At 43.3% G+C, this 19,744-nt stretch overlaps 2 protein-coding genes across 3 annotated transcripts; both read left to right on the top strand.

Moving 5' to 3' along the window:
* Positions 1–295: 295 nt before the first annotated feature.
* Positions 296–14,539, top strand: ALG8 (ALG8 alpha-1,3-glucosyltransferase). 2 transcript variants are annotated; one of them, XM_032678473.1, is made up of 13 exons: positions 296–496; positions 2,890–2,968; positions 4,254–4,447; positions 5,977–6,086; positions 7,577–7,644; positions 8,187–8,313; positions 8,921–9,024; positions 9,136–9,256; positions 9,544–9,683; positions 10,501–10,640; positions 11,311–11,408; positions 12,487–12,559; positions 13,908–14,539. In XM_032678473.1, the coding sequence occupies exons 3-13, from the start codon at positions 4,344–4,346 to the stop codon at positions 14,137–14,139; spliced, it is 1,317 nt and encodes a 438-aa protein (XP_032534364.1). In that variant the 5' UTR covers positions 296–496; positions 2,890–2,968; positions 4,254–4,343; the 3' UTR covers positions 14,140–14,539. The 2 variants fall into 2 exon arrangements, with proteins under 2 accessions (XP_032534364.1, XP_032534363.1); XM_032678472.1 differs by lacking the exon at positions 296–496 and adding an exon at positions 1,911–2,011.
* Positions 14,540–16,180: 1,641 nt separating this feature from the next.
* LOC116782892 (NADH dehydrogenase [ubiquinone] 1 subunit C2-like) lies at positions 16,181–18,667 on the top strand. The gene is made up of 3 exons (XM_032679950.1): positions 16,181–16,392; positions 17,472–17,615; positions 18,464–18,667. The coding sequence occupies exons 1-3, from the start codon at positions 16,254–16,256 to the stop codon at positions 18,511–18,513; spliced, it is 333 nt and encodes a 110-aa protein (XP_032535841.1). The 5' UTR covers positions 16,181–16,253; the 3' UTR covers positions 18,514–18,667.
* The last annotated feature ends 1,077 nt before the right edge of the window (positions 18,668–19,744 follow it).

Genomic DNA, 19,744 nt, shown 5'->3' on the forward strand with positions numbered 1-19,744 from the left:
GCTTACCTCGACCTCTCTGTGGCTGAGAATTGTAGGAAGCTCCCCAAAAGTTAATGCAGTTGTAGAAAACTTGGATGAACAAGCCTTCAGAAATACTCAAAACCATTTTAAAAGCATTAGCTCATTTATGTTTCAAACGTTTATAAACAGAGAATTCGTTTTTCCAGTGAAAACCCTATTTAAACCCTAATGCTTTTGGATTTGTCTCTAGTCCCTGAGTTTGAGTAAACCATAATATATTGCTGCTGTACAGGAAAATACAAGTTGAAGACATTGTCTTTGTGATTTCATGCAGCTCCTATAAGGTCCTATTCCTAAATTCATGAAGGTTTGCTGTAAGGAAGCGAGAAGGCATCAGCCTTGTATGCATCTACCCTGCAGGCTGGGAGGAAGGTATTAAAAATTGAGCTTTTTCCTCCGAAAGAATGCTTTGTACCTGGAAGCTGACTCAGACACCAACGACACTGGTTTGAGATGGCACCTCCCTGGAGCAGAGGTAAGCTGGTGTAATTGGAAGCAGCTTCAGCCTAGTGAAGTTTGGGTGGCCTCACATCACCCAGGCCCAACAGTGCCCAACTCCGTAAGTGGTCCCACAACCAATCAACCCCACAACATTCAGAGTCAACTACCCAGCCCCACTGCAGGTCCCGCACCCACCCAGTCCCACATCACCCATGTCAGAGGAAAGCCGCTGCCTGAGCATTCTCACACCGCTCAAGGAGTTGCACACACACCACCTGAGAACTTTAACAGCAAGGACCAGAGTCCCTTCACAGTGGGTGGCTCCAGTGAGCCCCAGCTGGTGCCCCTTTCGACTCCTCACCCACACACACACTCACTGTCAGGCGAGCTTTCTCCTTCTTCAGGCTCAGCCCTGCATTTCCTGTATCAGTCTCAGTGCTGGACTTATGGAGTTAATGGAGTACAGCAGCAGTTCAGCTCAAGCTGACCTGTGCCTCCACAAAGGGACCCCAAACAAAGAAATCCCTGAGCTTTTATACCCTTATTCTACATGTTCATTATTCATGTGCTTCTTGGTCCAACAGTGATTTTTGGTCTGGGGCCTTTTAACACCTTATTGGATTCTTTTTCTGTGTTCATATAGGCAGGACATTAACTGCTTTTGCCAAGTTGGAGCTTCTGCTGATGGCTGCAGCCTCCTTGTCTTCTGGTTTGTACTTCTTGTGCACCTGCTTGCTGGCAGAGCATGGGAATCTGAAAAATCCTTGATTTTGAGTAAGCACTACTTAGCAGCAATTAAAAATCACTGTGTTATCAATGGTATTTTCATAATAAATTCAAAACACAGCACTGTACCAACTACTAAGAAGAAAATTAACTTTGTTCCAGCCAAAAGCATATCCAGGTTAAAGTTCAGCCTAAGACTTCAGCAAATCCAGCTGCTCATGCTAAGCAAAGCCAGGCGAGCAGCATGCTAAATCACACACTATTAGAGCTCTTAAGTGACTTGTTCTTATTTAAAACTCGTTAAGCTAAACAAGTAAGACCTCTCAACAACCACTCAACCCCACATCACAGAATGAATCATAGAGCGTTAAGGACTGGAAGGGACCTTAAAGATCATCTAGTTCCAGCCCCCCTGCCATGGACAGGGACACCCTCCACTAGACTAGGTTATTCAGAGTCCCATCCAACGTGGCCTTGAGTACTGCCAGGGATGGGGCATCTACAGCTTCTCAGGGCAACCTGTGCCAATGCCCCACCACACTCACGCAGACAAACCACTTCCCGATATCCAACCCGAATTTCCCCTCTTTCAGCTCGTGCCCATGACAGCGATAGGCGGAGCGCTCCCCGCGCATGCGTAGTGGCGCTCCCGACGCCGCTGCGGGCGGATGGGCGGGGCGGGCGCGCGCTTCAAACCGAGGAGGCGGGCGCGGCGCATGCGCAGGGTTGGGGGCTCGCGCGCCATGGCGGCGGGCGGCCGCGGCTGGTTCCGCGCGCTGGCGCTCGGCGTGTCCTTCCTCAAGTGCCTCCTGATCCCCGCATAGTAAGGAGCGGCCCTGGGAATGAGGCGGGAGCGGGTGGCGCTGGGCTGCCCCGAACCCCTGGGGGCGGTGGCCGCGGGCGGCGTGGGGCCGCCGTCCCCTTGTGTTCCCCGGGTTGGTGAGGGGAGCGGGGCGGCGCCGCCTCCGCGGCGTGGCACAGCTTTGCTTTTGTCTTTGGGAGCCCTTCCAGCCCCTCCCGGCTGGCCGTTCGCGTTAGTTTTAAGGTTCAGGTTGTTTAACATACTGGAACGTTAGCGCTTCATAATTTTAAAAGTTTTTTTACCGTGGAAAAAACAAACAAACAACAACCATATTGGTATAAAAAGTCAGTTAAAACCTGGAATTTCGTTTTAATTGTCTGAAAAGGTCAAACTATAAATAGTTCGTGTCCTTTAGCCAGCTATATGAGTGACTTTTTATACGGTCAGATAGTGATAGGACAAGGAGGAACGATTTTTAAACTAAAAGAGGAGAGATTTAGGTTAGATGTCAAGAAAATATGCTTCCCTGTGAGGATGGCGAGGCACTGGCACAGGTTGCCCAGAGCAGCTGCGGCTGCCCTATCCCTGGAAGTGTTCAAGACCGGGTTGGATGGGGCTTTGAGCAATCTGGTCTAGTAGAAGGTTCCCTGCCCATGGCAGGGGAGTTGGAACTAGGTGATCTTTAAGGTCCCTTCCAACCCAGCACATTCAAGGATTCTCTCATATATCCTTGGCACAAAGTTCATGCAGCATCTTTGCTACTGTTTCAGTTACTTGACCACAGTTGTGCCCTAGAGCTCATCAGTAGAGACTTCCTTTTTACCTGCCTATGGTGAGGTACTCTGAAATGTTTCTCCTTTAAGTGCATGTATGTGACATTTAATATACCCCTTCTGTAGTTATTCCACAGATTTTGAAGTACACAGGAACTGGCTTGCCATCACCCACAACTTACCCCTCTCTCAGTGGTACTACGAGGTAAGTATGTTTGGGGTTTTTTAGCTGTGTACGAATTGTAGGCACATTGGGTATGTCAGACTTTGTGAATGCTGGAAGAGCTGCTTGGTGGGTGTCGTGCAGTGGGACAAAAACATACCAGTCGCAATTTGTTGGCCCTGTATAGCATTAGTTAAAAAAATGAGAGTTCTTTTGGGAAACTGCAAGTACTTAAGAAGGCAGAATGGCAAGAGCAGTTAAGGCATGTGGGTTATTAGAAAGGCTGTGTAGCACAGGAGCAAGTTGCATGGTAAATTGCTGCTCACTTTGCTCTTGTCCTGGATGATACACAGTTATCAGAATATAAAATGAATTATACAAATGGGTATACACATATGTACGTTATGAAATCAGTCACTTTAATAAAGTTTTGAGCCTTTGCTCATGTACTAGTAGTGTGCATTGATTTTTGTCTAGATGAATCCACTTTAAGTTTGTGATAGATTAAAACCCAATTATATAGACTGAGTCTATCTTATAGTATCTTCTGGAGTATAGGGATACATATCATAGACTTTAGTACTCCTCCACTTAAGCATCTGGGACCTGTGTATCCAGGAGTAAACGATTTGTGCAGGTCAGAACTTTGTAAGGCTGATCCAGTATTGTAAACCACATTTCTGTGATGCCAGCACGATCCCAGTGCCAGAGAATAGGATGCCTTTTATCAGCATGAGATAAGCATTTGGGAACATGCACACTGAAAAATATACCTCATCCCAACCTGCTCTGTTTCTCCTTCTTCCTCTCCTATTCCCACAGCCAAGGATTGTTCAGAGCATAACAGCTGTCCTTATAGGCAAAGATCACATAATGCCATTTGGTCTTGATAAGGTCATATGAGAGTTAAGACTTATGAATGAGTTATTTTGAGACTGTAGCAAGGCTGATTGTGTTGGTGCTTGCTCCAATGTAGACCCCTATTCACTGTGATCTGTTTTATTGAGATTTTTTAATATTGGCCCTATTACAGTAAGTTGATTTATAAAGAACAGACAGTTATATATTGGTTAGGTGCAGATACATAAAATGCTGTTTAATCTTTTCCTACTAATCAGGAGATGTTCTGTCTCTCTGCCAGTACTGCAAAAGAACAGCTTAAATCATGCTCAGCACCACAGAGCTGGCTACTCACTGTGGAGTAGTTTCTGTTAAATAGAGGCTACTGAGATAGAACACATCAGCTGATTTGCTGTGACCATCTGTACCTGAAGGACTGCAAACAGCATGGGTTGTCTTAAACTATTTAATCTTCTTTTGTTGTTAGGCAACTTCGGAATGGACCCTGGATTATCCACCGTTTTTTGCCTGGTTTGAATATGCACTCTCGCACGTGGCCAAGTACTTCGACCCACAGATGTTGGTTATCGAGAACCTGAATTACACCAGTCGCGCGACCATTTTCTTCCAAAGACTTTCTGTCATTTTTACAGATATCCTCTTCATATATGGAGTTCATGAGTAAGTCTTAACGTTCTGATTTTAGGGACAGTGGGTAGTCTTTAATACGTACCACAACAAATAACTGTACGAATGAGCTTGTAAATGCGTGGAAATACTGAAGTTGCTTTAACCTGTTCAAGGAGAAATTTGGAATACAGTGATAAACACAATCTAATGTTTTGTTCTGGGAGATGCAGTTTCTATACATGTGGTAGATTTGCGCGCAGTCAGACATTAACTGCTGTTTCATGTGTTATAGTTGGTTTTGTTTCTGTCTCTGGGTTCATTTTGTAGGACTTGAAGGACAGCTTGTGTGCTCAGAATAGGCTTTTTTATTGTTATTTTTCTTGCTGCTCTATTCTTCCAGAGTAGAAGCATAAAGGAAATTTGTCACAAAAGGAAATTTGTCACAAAGTATCAAATATGCAAAGTTGCTCCAGTGTTTTTGGTATTTTTGATGATAAACTGATTATTCCAAGTCTAACAGAAAAATAATAGGATTGGATACTTCCAGTATGGCCTGACTTTGTAAAGAAGTATTTATCTAATACCTAAAGAGTAGAGTGGAGAATGTTTTGAGAACTATGTTGTTTACCTTAATGATTTGGCTGTAACAGTCTTCCCTAGTTTTAATCTGTCAATCAAAATCCAGGTAGAAAATTCTCTGACTGGAGCACTGCCTAAGCCCTTTTATTTACTTTATTTGAAATGAGCTAGCTTTGCATTGTGACTTTTTTTTCTTTTTGTTGTTTTGGCTCACAGATATATGAATGTGGGGCTGAAGGCTCAGGGCTGGTGTCTGCACAGGGTCATTTTGCTAAGAGAGGTGATAGATGTCCCATGCCTGGAAAAATTCAAGGCCAGGTTGGACAGGGCTTTAAGCAACCTGGTCTAGTGGAAGGTGTCCCTGCCCATGGCAGGGGGTATGGACTACATGACCTTGAAAGGTCCCTTCCAACTCAAACCATTTCATGATTCCGTATATGAGCTGGCTTTCTTAAAATGGCTCTACAATAGTATTTCAACACAAATCATCTGTAACTTTTTAATCTGACCTAACCTTGCCTTCAGAAATAATATGAACCATATTGCTTCACGCAGAGAAGTAATAGGATTTTTAGACAACAGAGATAACTCATAATATTGAGGGAGGGGGGATGGAAGAAGTTAATGTCTAGCCTTAAATACCAGCTTGGTATGTTGTCTCCAGATGTAGCAATGTGTTGCTCATCCATGATGGCAAGCAGGCTGTGACAGCTTTACACTTAGTGAATGCAGGACTTGAACCTGAGGCTAAGTTAGTTAACATCAGCTTTAGTATGTGGAACACACTACGGCTTTGAAATTGAAAATCCTTCTTTTACTAAACTTTATTCATGACACTGTCATGACACTGCCCTTGATGAATTTAGAAAGGATTTTATCATCGTCTTCCATCCTGATAAAAGGGCTAACTTCAGATTAAGTGCACCTTTCAGCTCTGTAAACCAACAATGCTTTTGTTGTCTGTTTGAATTAAAACTTCTGTTTCTTCTGCCTTTGTTCAGGTGCTGCAGATGCATAAATGGAAAACGAGCTGCAAAGGATATCCTGGAAAAACCAGCATTTATTCTTGCTGTTCTGCTCTTGTGGAATTTTGGGTTGTTAATTGTGGATCGTATCCTTTCAAACCATTATGGACTGTTTGTGTTATTTTGTTGGTTTAACAATGTGTTGCAGTGTGTGGTACCAATTCATATTACTGTCACAGCAAATAACACTACTGGTTTTGTTTCTGAGGTTAGTTAAATAACTTCATGTTTTTATTAGAATTCTTATTTGGCAAAATGAAAATTAGTCAGTTCGTCGTCTGATTTGCCAGAACTGCAGGAGAACCAACCAGTCTGGCAGCAACCTGTCTGTTCCTGTTGGGTGCTCCTCCTCCACCTGCCTACATAAGTATTAGCAGGCAGGCTGTATTTTCTGGGTGTGATTCCAAGTTTGTCCCATGGCAAGGAAAATCTTCAAAGCGCTTTAAGTTCAAGCTGTATTCAATTGGCTAATGATATATGGGAATTAGGGAGGCTTTCTAAAAGAAGATATCACAGAATCGAATCATAGAGTTGAGTTGGGTTGGAAGGGACCTTAAAGACCATCTAGTTTCAACACCTATGCCATGGGAAAGGACACCTTCCACTAGACCAGGTTGCTCAAAGCCTCATCCAAACTGACCTTGAACACTTCCAGGGATGAGGAATCCACAGCTGCTCTGGGCAACCTGCTCCTGTTCTGGTTGCCAGGAACTGTCACCAGAAACTGAGAAATTGACCAGTTTATTCGGTTAAAAAGTTGACATCACTTTATTCAGTGTAGAGGTATGTGGGGATAGCTCCAGAAAAGGTGTATATCAGTTATCAAAACTTTTGACTATTTATACACTTCAGCAAACAAAGGAATTAATGTTCATTGGCTTACAAGTTACGTAGTTCTCTTCATTAATTAGTGTTCTCTCTTCTATTGGTTATTGATTTCTTGCTTCTCATGCTAATTAGTTCACATTTTCAGTCTTTTTATTGTCTTTTTCTCAGATAGGACATCTCTGGGTTATGTAACATGTCTTTGTGGTTTATAAATTCTGCATTCCTGGTGTTCAGTTCTCAAAAATAAATTTATCTTCCAGGCTTCATTAACTTCCTCCTCCAGAGCCAAGCCCTGAACTTTTAATTTGTTATTCTAACACATGGACATTACCCAGAGCTTGCCCATCAACCGTTATCTATTTCATCAATTAAATCTCTTCTCAACGTTTTCTCCAACTGCTGCATAGACTCCTTTTTTAAGAAATATAACTTATTTGGTAACATTAGTGCTTAAAAATTTAAGTGGAGATTTAGCCTGGTTTTGGTTTGTCTTATATAAATTGCATAATACATATGTAGATTGTTGTGTTCCATTTCATCAAGGTAATGTGCTAGCATTAGTAGATTTTGTGTCTAAGAGTACTAACAGTTAATTTTAAATAATAATTTAGCGTGGTGTGAATTTAAGATTGCTTTCTTGATTTAAATTCCATTTTAATTTGAATTTATTGTTCAGAACTTTGAGTCTTCCCCAGAAAACATAATAGTGAAGAAACCTTGCTTTATTCCTTTCTTGACTCAAGTTCAGATATTCACTTCCAGTACAATGGCTTTCTGTTTGGGCTGATGCTTCTTTCTGTTGCTCGTCTGTGTCAGGTAAACTCAAGTGATTCTCATCTATTTGTTGTCATATGTGTTTAGATGCATTAATTCACTTCACTGAGCTGCCCATGTTGAAGGCAGTGGTAGTGGCTTGATGTTGAGGTGTGCAGAGCTGGATGCCTAATTATTTGTTGAGTTTCAGAGGGAGGAGAAGAACTTGAAACTCACCATAATTGCTTGCTAATGCTGCAGCATTGCAGTTCCCACTGAGAAAACTAAATTCTGTATTATAGCTGAGCAATGTGGCATCATTTCTTGCCATCCTCTTCCAGATCACCAGTCCTTAGAAAACATACTTCTGAAGCTGTGGGGAAGGGAGGCCTGTCCCAGTTGTCCAAGTATGGTGTAACACGATAGTTTCCTTCTCCATACCTTTTGTGCATAATACTACTGAGTTTGTAATTTGAAGTAAATACTTGTTGGGGTTTTTTTAATGCCTGTAATAACTGTCCCATCACCGTAGGAGTACAACAGGGGACCATTAAGAGTTAGTACAGAGTACAGGAAAAAGAGCTTGGGTTTTGTTTTTCTTTTAGAAAAGGTATTTGGAGGGCGCTCTTCTTTTTGCTGTTCTTCTGCATTTCAAACACATCTACTTGTACGTGGCCCCAGCATATGGCATTTATTTGTTACGATCCTATTGTTTTACTGCAAATAATGCAGGTAAGATGGGGTTTTCCTCACTGGCTTTTGGGGATTGGGTAATCAGTGCAACTAGGGGAACCCTCAAGATATGCAGATGCAGTTGGAACAAAATGGCTGTGTGTCAAACAAAAATTCTCCTTGAGAGCAGAATTGACAGGATCTTGCAAGATCTTTGAAATACATTTGTTTCTGTACAATTCCTGTTACTTTGAGTCCCTTGTTAAGTTCTTTGTTAAGAAGAACGAGCATGAACAAACTGCAGGTGGCACTTGGAGGCCATAAGAACTGTTATGGATATGAAACAATTAGATAGCATCAGAAGCCATTTCAAAGTCCTTCTTTGAGTTTCTCTCCACTTTTTAGCACTAAAGCATGCCTGATACTCCTCATGTGAACAGGGAAGGTAAATTTGGAAAACACCGAAAGATTGCAGCTCCTGCATTCTACAGTGTGGAAAAAGATAAATGCCAGCTGACTGTTGAAGGAAGCAACTGAATGTATTGCCATAAAAGGCTGTGTGCCCCTTCTAAAATAGGTGCTATCAATTCTCTGTCAGTGTGGAATGCTTTGTCTCCCTTTTCGCTTCCCACAGTAACTGTTTTCGTAATCTATTTGTTTCTTGTAGATGGATCCCTGAAGTGGAGAAGTTTCAGTTTTCTTCATGTAACTCTTCTCGGACTGATTGTCTGTCTTGTTTCTGCTCTGTCTTTGGGACCCTTCCTAGTATTGGTAATAACCCCTTTTTCACATGTTATTCCCCAGATCTGTTAAAAAATTGCCTTATAAAAATACCATGTCTTGTCTAAAGAGGTCGTTTCTTTCTTCTTCTGTTTTCTGTAGGGCCAGCTGCCTCAAGTCATTTCACGACTTTTTCCTTTCAAGCGAGGCCTCTGCCATGCTTATTGGGCCCCGAACTTCTGGGCTTTGTACAATGCCATGGATAAAGCACTAACAATCCTTGGTCAGTATGCTGATCTTGCTGCTTGGTGCCCATTTGCTGATATTGCTCTCTGGATTTTAGTCTGCCCCATTTGAAATCCATGTAGTAAATTACGTTTTCAGATTGCTATAAATTATCTGATTGTCCACGTAATGCAATGTGTAAGTTCTCAGCAGTAGGTCAGAGATCAATCACTTCCCTCTGCTATCCTTTAAAAAAAGAAAAGACTTGTCGGTGTACTTAGTTCAGCTACTTCATTTTCTTTATTGGCACTTTTCAGTTTGTGCTTCTTTATGTTTTGTTTTTAGGTTTAAAGTGCAATTTTCTTGATCACACAAAAATCCCTAAAGCCTCCATGACAGGAGGGCTGGTTCAAGAATTTCAGCACACTGTCCTCCCTTCAGTGACTCCACTGGCAGCATTAATCTGTACTTTCATAGCTATACTGGTAAGAACAACTAGTATTTTTTGAAACTTCATATGTTTTGTCCCTATTAGGTTTTAATTGATTAGTGTACACCTCACAGGAATTTTAATTCTAGGGCAACAAATATGTTTTCTTTTAAAAAAAAATAATAAAGCCAGTTATTAGAATAAATTTGGACTTAATATCTTTCTTGATACACAATAAAATTTCTTTGAATATGAACTTACATTTATGGCCCCTGTCAATGGTTAAAAGAGTGTTAAAAGCAAACTTGGATCAAAACCAGTCTGTGTGCCGAGCTAGAAGTAACCTTTTGTGATAGAAGGTAGTTGACCTGGATGGAGTTCCTGATGGAGCTGTTTGAGCAGCTTACAGTGTTCCTAACAGCATGAACCACAGGTGAATCTAGTGTTCTTCACATGGCAAGCGCAGAATGAGAGGTTCAGTAAGGAATTACCCAGACACACAGTCCTTTTCACTTTAATGAGTAACTAGCCTTTAATGGGAAATCTTTGTTTCAACACCTTCATGTGGTGACTTTGATAAAATGAATTTAGTGACTTAGATTGAAAGACAGTTCTTGCATGCAAATGGCAGGGAATTGGCTATGGTCTTTCAGTCTACTTTCCCCTCCTGTTATTTCGACAGAATTCCTTCAGGCTCTACTCATACACCCAAATAGATCTGGTTCCTCCAGTGCTATGTAATGCTTGTGCCACACAAGCACAACCTGAGTGCAGTGGGGTGTATTAACATTGAAAAATCTCTTTGGACGATGGCTTGTGTTCAGGATTGCCAAACTTTTCACTGAAGTCCTGTTTTTGCCTGTTGTTTCTAGCCCTCTGTTTTCTGTCTTTGGTTTAAACCTCAAGGGCCCAGAGGCTTTCTGCAGTGCCTTGTTCTTTGTGCGCTGAGCTCCTTCATGTTTGGCTGGCACGTGCACGAAAAAGCAATACTCCTTGCTATTCTGCCTTTAAGGTGAGTTTTGTACACAATAGTTGGCCAAAGTGGACCTGCAGCCACTTGTTAAGGAATCCTCCAAGGGGATCACTTTGTTTTCAGTATATTTCAGAAGATGAAGGTGTTTATAGAATGCCTTAAGCTGGAACAGTGTAGTGCACTTAAAGTAAATTAATTTCAGGCACAGATCAAACCTTGATGAGTGCTGTGGTTCATGTTCTAAAATGCTGGATAAATTGGTCAGCAGCCGGCTGAGGAAAGGGATCTTCTGCACTGTGCTTGACAAGAATAATACTTGACAAGAACTTTATGCCTGCCTAGGGTAGAAGTAGGCTGTAGTTCATAAACTGCCTGACCAGTATTGCTCTAAACTGTATTTTCCTCCCTCAGAGATTTAGTGATGTTTAAGCTCTTGTTTTCTGTCAGGCCTTGCCAGTAGTTTTGTTCAGTGGGTGTGTGGTTTTCTGGGGGAGGGTTTCCTGGATAATTTTTCTCCTGTGTTTTTATTTCTGGGGCCATGTAGTTTGGAAGCAGGAGACTTCATCACAGGTCCAGTGTTTGGAGGGACTGTGGTACCCTGAAGCTATTTGACCTGTTCTTCACTCTCTTGTGAATTGTGTAGTGCTCTGCTGAAATTAAGTTTCTTTACTAAAAGACAAAAGCATAACAAATTCTTGTCATTTTTTAGCTTGTTGTCTATTCAGAGAGCCAAGGATGCTGGCATCTACTTGATTCTGACAACAACAGGGCATTTCTCACTTTTTCCATTGTTGTTCACTCCACCAGGTAAAGTGTTCTTCTTTCTGTGGTTTCATCTTACTACTTTGGGGTTTTTTTCCAGAGATGTCATGCAGGTAATGGGTTTGGATTAATTTATATAATACCTTGAAAGTTGCAAGGAGGCTGTATGTCAGCCTGTTTCCATAAATGCAAACTCTCCAACTAGTGAAAAGAATCATTGGGTTAAAAAGCTGTAGAAAGACCGTAGTTGAAATAGGCCTCAAATTGAAATAGGGGTGAGAAGTTGTCAGTCAATATTTGTTATCCCTTGCTCTGCCACAGTTCCAGAAACTTCCCGTTGTCATAACCATGTCAGGCAAAACTGATGAAGACAATTTGAAACTACAGCCCTGGCAGGCTGTTTTCCAGCTGACTGCTTCCTTATGCTGCCAGTACTGTGCTTAAATTAAAAAACCATGTAGTAGCATCAGTTAAGTCAGTGCATGCAGGGACAGATGTGTCTTTGTGACCAAAACCTTTGTTCCTTCATTCACCTCCGACCTTTTCAGTTAATCAGGGCCCTGTTTGCTTTTCTCAAACTCCAGGCCATGGTGGTTACGACAACACTGTAACATTGAATTGATTGTCATCCTTCTGGGAGAGTTCAGATCCAGGCAGTCACAATCTTTTGGTCTGACAGTGCTGCTTATTTGTGACAGCTGCTGCCTTCAGAAATAAGAAACTTCCTCTGCTTTCTCTATTAGTTAATTTTTATCTCGTGTGCGACATAGAGCTCAATAGTGTTGATTTGCCTGTCATTTTTGCTTTAATCACTTCCCAGTGATTTGTGATTTCTTTTGAATAGGGAAATGTTATTTGCAGTGCTATCACAAATTGTAATTATAATTATTGTGTTCAGTATGTTTATAGATAATTGAAGTAAGTGTATTGCAAATGCTTGGCATTTGCTGTAGTAAACATCTATGCTTATTTTTAGTATCCTGAGTAGTAAAACATGTAGGTATGGAGAAAATAAATTTGGACAATGCAAGCGTGACTAGTAGGATTTAAAGATACTGCAATTCATATGGCAAGAAGTTTTCATAATTAATTTTAAAAGTCCATAATGTTCTTTGCTTTTCAGAACTTCCACTTAAAATACTGCTTATGCTGCTGTTTACTGTTTATAGCTTCTCTTCATTGAAATCTCTATTCAGGTAATTAAAGAAACTTCATTCTCAATGCCAGGAACAACAACATTTCTTCTGGCACTGGAAACAGCCTTAAGGGGGGCAAACAGCACAGAAAACCGATGCTGAAGTATCAGGTTGAAGTGTTACTAGTCAAAAGATGCTGCTGCAGCACTTCTCAGGAGGCAGTGCTTTAGTTAGGATTATTACAGCACATCCTGGTTATGTTTGAGTTGTGACAGCTGCCCAGTTAGTCCCAGCAGGCTGTAGATCCCCACCTGCCTGATACCCTGTTAAAGCATGGAGTTGTGATGCTGTATCCTGTGAGGATTTAATTCAGTCTCAGAGCACTTATTACAGTGAGTTATCTGGTGATTGTTTATCTTACTCTGCTCTGTTTTTTTACAGTAGTAGTATTTTAATATGTGGAAGGGACAGGTTATAAATAATGTACATTACAAGCTGTGATTTGTCAACCAAACTGCAAACATTTGGCTGCCAGAACATGTAATTGTCAAAATCATCCTGTGTAGTTTTACAGCCTATTGATCTCTTACCTACTTGACCAAAGATTCTGCTTGTCCTTACAACCCCTGTAGTCTCCGCTTCCCTGTTTCCCAGACTTTTTTCAGGGCAAAACCAAGCTGTAATGAGGGATGTCAAAAGGGCTGTAAATATGTGTTCAGTACTTCAAGCACCTATTTTTTGTAGGTGGGTTTTTTTGGGGGCAGACTGCTTTTTCCCCCTTAGTATTTAAGAATTCAATCATTCTGTCTCAAGAGCTCTAACTAAAAAAGCTCTGTAGGAGCTTAGCTTTTGTCTAGAAACGGGGCTTTTGCAAGTTTCTTGTTCCTAACTTGCCAAAACGAACAAATTCCTGTCAGAACTTGAAATTCCCTGTAAGGTACCTGCAGTCAAAACCCTACCACCGATGTCCTTTGCCAGAGAGATTGGCTAGACAGTACATCCTACAGAAAGCTTGGGGGAAGAGGTTAAAATAAGTGTGACATTTCCCATCTTTGGATGTAGAACAACTTTGGCGGAACAAGTGTGTGTGTGAAGGTCTGTTCAGTTGTTCACTGAAAGGAGGTGAGGTGAAATACAGCAGCTGATAAGGTTTCTCCTTAGATTCCAAGGCATCTTGGAACTTGGTGTAAAAGCCACATGATAAGGAAATTAGCTGTAGTCTTGGCTATCATGCTGGGGTTTTTTGTTTTGTTTTGTTTTTCTGAAACTTTTTAAATTATTTAAAGCCTTGTTGTGAACTAATAGATATTCTTTGCTCTGGTCACCAGTGATAGCTGAAAAACAGAATTGTTATTTTCAGTTAACATCCTGTATTTTAACGCTACCTCTTTTTTAATTCCTCTGACAGGAGAGAGAAGCCTCTCCTTAACTGGCTTGAAGCAATCTACCTCATCCAACTCGTGCCTTTGGAAATCTTCTGTGAAATTATATTTCCCCTGACCCCCTGGAAATGGCACTTCCCTTTTGTCCCTCTGTTGCTGACCTCTGTATACTGTGCTCTGGGCATCACATACGCTTGGCTCAAACTCTACGTCTCTGTCTTGACTGAGAGAATTCCTGTCAGACAAAAGGCCGAGTAAAGCCACAGTGCTGGGACCAGTCCCAGGATATCCCTTTGAGGGGATTACTGGCACAGTTGTATGTCACAAGAACATACAACTCTGGATCAGACACAGTGTATGTGTACCATCGCCACGTGGGGAGGTTTTCTTCCAGCACTCCTGTACTGCCCAACGAGGATACCTCTGATCAGAAGCGCTCACAGTTACTCACAGTAGCGTGGAGGGCTGTGGATAAACTGTGAAGCTCAACAAGGTCCAGACTTCTGTCCCAAGGAAAACCTGCCTGATTCTCCCATTACTGTTTGTATTTGAATAAAAGTTGTTGTGTCAAATTAGAAGGGATGATTGCTGTGTAGGAGAGCGTTGTCACTGTGTTCTGTGGAACTTGTAAATTAAAAACTTGACATTTTTTCTTTGAGCATTTCTTGCATTTTTTTCAACTCACATCTAAGCCCTGCTTTTGAGGGACACCTGCACAAGTAAGGATGTAGTGTCTAGCTGGAAACTTTGTCAAAATCTTGAACACTTAAATATCAAGTTTTAATATGTCCCTATCCCATTGACCTCCTTGTTTCATAGATACTCTTCAAAGAGGCTTTAATATTCTTCTAATAATTATTTGTGTAGCCCAGATGACCAAATTGAGGCTTGGGACTGAAATGAAGAATTTTTTTTTAATACCATTAAATCTACCCTATAATGTGGCTGCATAATGGTATTTATTTGTAATTAATGTAAAAGTCTGCAACTGTAACAAAAGATCAAGTGTCCACAGTTCCTCTAGTTCAAAAGTTCAAAAAAAGGTATATTGTATTCTGCCTCTGTGGAATCATGTACCCTGAAAGGTAAGTTATTTCTGTGGTAAATAATTGTACTTTTTAAACCCTATATAACCATCCCTAAGAGATGTTGCTCTAGAGATTGTGGTCTGGTTTGGATTCCAGTGCTGACATGAAATGGGAGGAGAAGGGATGGATTTGTTTTGGTTTGGTTTTTCAAGTAGTTTTTGAACTTTCTTCAGTGTTAGTTGAAGAACTGGACCCCTTCGGAGAGGATAGTCCAGGGGATAGTTATGCTTTTTTTAGTTCTTTGAATATTTCAGATGTTAAAAGAGAGTGGGGCTCTTGTTAGGACAGCAGGTCGAGTAGTTACATGGTCTGCATGGAGGTGCTGTCCTGTGTAGGGAAACAATAATATTAAAAAAAAAATAAAAACAACAACAAAAAAACCCCAACCAAACCCAAAACCACAGAAAACGTGGCTCTTCTGCAGCAGCACCTTTGCAAGTCCAGCCTAACTCCTTCCACAGGTTGCCGAGGGAAGCTGTGGTTGCCCCATCCCTGGAAGTGTCAAAGGCCAGTTTGGACAGAGCTCTGAGGAGCCTGGTCTAGTGGAAGGTATCCCTGCACATGGCAGAGGGTTGTAATGAGATGATCTTTAAGGTCTCTTCCAACCCAAACTATTCTGTGAAATTCAGCCCGGGGCAGTGACTTAAGTGACCACCTCTGGCCATTCTGTAATTCCTGCTTCAACTTAAGCATCTCCTACTGGGGAGCAGTGACTGCCCAACCTCCTCCTGTGTGGAGAAAAGCTAAATAATACATTTTTAGGGAAGAGGCTGAGAAGCCTTTAGGACCGGTGTTGTCTTTTTAATGCAAGGGGTTTTTTAATGGTTCTATCAATCCTGCTATGGTGGCAAGTGATTTAATGTGGTTTCGTAATAATTAAAAAAGCAAAAACTAACAACATGGTGTAGGTCTCAGTATTTAATCTGTCGGCAGGACGACCTCTGAAAATTAATGGGCTTCGATTTTAGTGCTTTATTAATCCCCTAATTTACTTACCGACCGGCCTCCCTGGCCCTCCGGAGGCAGCGGGGCCGCCTCACCCAGTGGCCTCGGGGCTGCGGGAACCGCCCCCCCCCCCCCCCCCGACCCCTGCTAGAGCCGCTCAGCCTCGGGTAGGGGTGGGTAGGTGGGTTTGTGGGCCGGGGGGTTGGATTTTGGGGTGTTTTTTGGCGAAATAACCAAAATCAGGGGAAGGCAGCGGAACGCGGGAGCGGGACGCGGGCGGGCGGCGGAAGGTGCAGCCGGCGTTCCGCTCCGCCGAGTCACCTTGGGCGGGCCGCAGCCATGGTGTTCCTGCCCGACGAGTCGCGGTCGCTGCCGCCGCCGCCGCTGTTCAACCGCTGCTCGGTCTGGCTGGGCTTCGTGGGGTGGATGACGGCTCTGCTGGACAACACCTTCAACCAGCGCCCCGTCCTCCGAGCCGGTGCGAGGAGACAAGGGGGAGCCTGAGGCGAGGGGGAAACGGAGCGGGGGGGGGGGCTGAAGTGAGGGGCTGGGGAGGGGGTTTTGTGGGATTTGGGGTCACTCTGAGGGATAAATGCAGGTGGAGGAGGAGAAACTGCCAGGAGTGAGGGGCTGGAAGGGGTAGGGGCGCTGCAGAAGTGAGTGTGTGGGATTTGGGGTGACCTTGAGGCTTATAGGGGCGGGAGTGAAGGGGAGGGGGCCCTGAGAGGGATATAAGGAGGGATATAGTGAGGGATACGGGGGCTGGGATAGAGGGAGAGTATGGGGCTTGGAAAGTGCTGTGTGGGATTTGGGGTCACTCTGAGGGATAAATGAAGGGGGAGGAGGGGAAACTGCTGGGAGTGAGGGGCTGGAGGGGGCTGCGGGAGCGGGTGTGGGGAATTTGGGGTGACCGTGAGGGATACTGGGGCTGGGGGAGGGAGACCTGAGGTGAGGGGATGGAGAGATAGAGCAGATTTGGAGGGCTGGGGAAGGGGGTATGTGGGATTTGGAGTGACCTTGAGGGTTGAAGGGGAGGGGGCCCTGAAATGAGAGAGTATGTGGGGCTGGTGAATGGAATGTGTGGGATTTGGGGTCAGTCTGAGGGATGAATGGGGAGGGAAGGTGAGGGAACCCTGAGTGAGGAGTGATGGGAGGGTTGGAGGGGAATGGGGTGCTCTGTTGTGATTTTGGGTGTCTCTGTGAGGGGATGGGAGTGAAGGAGTGGGAGCCCTGAAATGAGGGGTCTGTTGGTTGGGGGGGATTGGAGGTAATTGGAGGGGGCTGAGAAAGGGACGTGGTATGGGTATAGAGGGGATTTGAGGTGACTCTCTGAGGGATATGGAGGGCAGGAAGGGGAAGGAGCCCTGAGGAAAGGGGATCTCTCCGGGGGTCTGGCAGGGGCTGTGGGAGGTGTGGGTGTGTAGAGACCTTCACTGGGGGAAGGCAGGGAGGGAGGTGCTGGGGCATGGGGGACCCGAGGAAAGCAGGGGGCTGCCTGAGGCCCCCAGGGAGAGGAGCTGGGACAGAGGGACATGGACATTCCTCTTCCTGCTGCAGGTGTTCACCGCCAGGTCCTGTTCACCACTGTGGGGTGGTTTGTTGGCTACTACCTGGCGAAACGTACAGATTACATCTATGCCAAAAGGGACAGAGAGCTGTTGGAGTATGTCAGGCATCACCCAGAAGACTTTAAGGTGGCAGGTACGATGAGTTGGTTTTTTAAATGAGACTTCAGCCTGCCTTATGTTCCAGTTAACAAGTGCTGGAACACTTGTGTAAAGATATTGCTGGGCTAAATCTCTCCTGCTTATTCACAATCTAAATTGCAACAGTATTAAGGATTTTATCATATGAAAATAGATATTTTTATTGAGCTGTTGATCTGCCTTGACGACCACCTCTTCCTCTTAAAAACTTATTTTAATATAGAAATAGCAGAAGAAAAAGAAAATAAGAATAGACCAAACTTGTACCACTGAGGAAGAAATAAAGTAACGGAAATTAGAAATCTCAGGTCTTATTCTTGTAACATCACAATTATACTGTTTATTCTACAAAATGCCCATGCATGTAGATTCAGAAATTGCGTGATGAATATTCAGAAAACAACCAGAGCAGGTGAAAAAAGAGTAAATAGAAATGGCAGGAAGCCTGAAGTGCTGTTGGCTTAGAGCTGTGGTGAAGAACAGCAGTTTTTTACTAAATGTAGTCACTGAGCCCAAAGAGGCCATGGCAAATTTTGGTGAAAACTGTCCATTTTCTGACACAATACAGTTAGGTGACTCTGGCTGTTGGATTGTGGTCTGCATCGTGCCATGTTGGATAGAGTATGTACAAATAAAAAAGTGTTAATACGGAGATCCCTTTGCAGGGATCTGTGGAGAACCCTATGGGAAAGAAGTTATGCATTTAGTTAAAACAGCAAGCTGGTGATTCACTGTTAGTAGCAAAAATCAGATTTTTGGTGGCTTTGTTAACCTTAAGATTTTAATATAAAACATATTCCGGATTGATCTCAAATGCTGATTAGGTTTTCCCACCTCTTACAGAAAAGAAAAGAATAGGAGACCTTTTGGAGGATTTCTACCCAATCCGCTGAGGATTTCTCCAGCGGCGACACATCACAGGATGAATTAATGCCACACCAGGACCGTCGGCAATGTGGCTGCAGCTGTTGAACCGTCCATGGCTTGGAAAGTGAAGCTTTACTCGCTTTCATGTAATAAAAGCCTGATTAAATACTTTGTGTTTAATTATTTGTTCTTCTGTTCTGTTGAAGTGTGTCAATACGTGGGTGACTGATATTTGTAACAGGATAATAACTTTGATTTATCTCTTTTTCAGTTGTTTTAATTGTGGGAGTGGGAGATTGTTCACGCAGCATATACTTTAAAAGACCCAGAGCGTAGTTGTGTAGGTTCCTCTTTATTTCTCAGTGGCATTTCTCCTGACCCTTGAGCATGCCCTTGACCAGCCCATGCAGGTGCTGCAGCCAGAGTCTTGCTGTGAAATTAGTTCTGAACAGCTAACAAAAATATATGTGCTTCCTAATTAATTCCCTCTCTATATTTTGCATTCTTATGTTGCTTTTTCTTTGCTGGCAATGAGGATCCAACCTTTCTGCCTTCTCACTTGGTTGTTGGCTCCTAAATCTACATACTGAACACAAACGTTCCAGATGGGCTGTGGATCTGCAGCTCTTACGAATGTCACTGCAGGGTGCTTGGCACCTCTGGGGTTAAAACACTTCCAGTTGAGGCTGCTCCAGTTGTGACAGTTTTTTATCTAATTCCCTTTTTTTGCTGGGTTTTACCCTGCTTCCTCCTGCACTGCCTCTGTCCCTGTGCGTGTTTTGTGAGACTTCCTGCTCTGTGCAGCGTCTCAAAGCTCTTTCTCGAGCACCTCTTCCCTGGGGAGGCCTCTCGCCATGCCCTGGGTGCTGTTCCCTCACCCCTGCTTCCCACCAGTGCTGTACAGAGGGATGGGATAGTTGGATACCTCCCAGGGTTTGATTCTGCTCTCAGGTGATGTTCCAGCAGAACTTGAGAGCTCCTTGGATTGACTGGTGGAAGTGATTGCACCAGCATAGCTCTGTTTGCAGCCACTGCTGCAGCTGCTGCATATCCTGGTTCTGCCCACACCTTGTGGGCCCTCCTCACCCAGAGGGACTGGGATGAGTGTTCCCCTGGGCTGGAAGATGTCTCTGCTGAAAGCTCATTACATTAAAAAGGGAAATGACAATCAGATGGATTAAATCACGGATTCATAGAATGGGTAAGATGGGAAGGGACCATTGAAGGTCATCTAGTCCAACCTCCCCGCTCAAGCAG

The sequence above is a fragment of the Chiroxiphia lanceolata genome, chromosome 2 (assembly GCF_009829145.1).
Source record: "Chiroxiphia lanceolata isolate bChiLan1 chromosome 2, bChiLan1.pri, whole genome shotgun sequence".
In the NCBI taxonomy this organism is placed as follows: domain Eukaryota; kingdom Metazoa; phylum Chordata; class Aves; order Passeriformes; family Pipridae; genus Chiroxiphia; species Chiroxiphia lanceolata.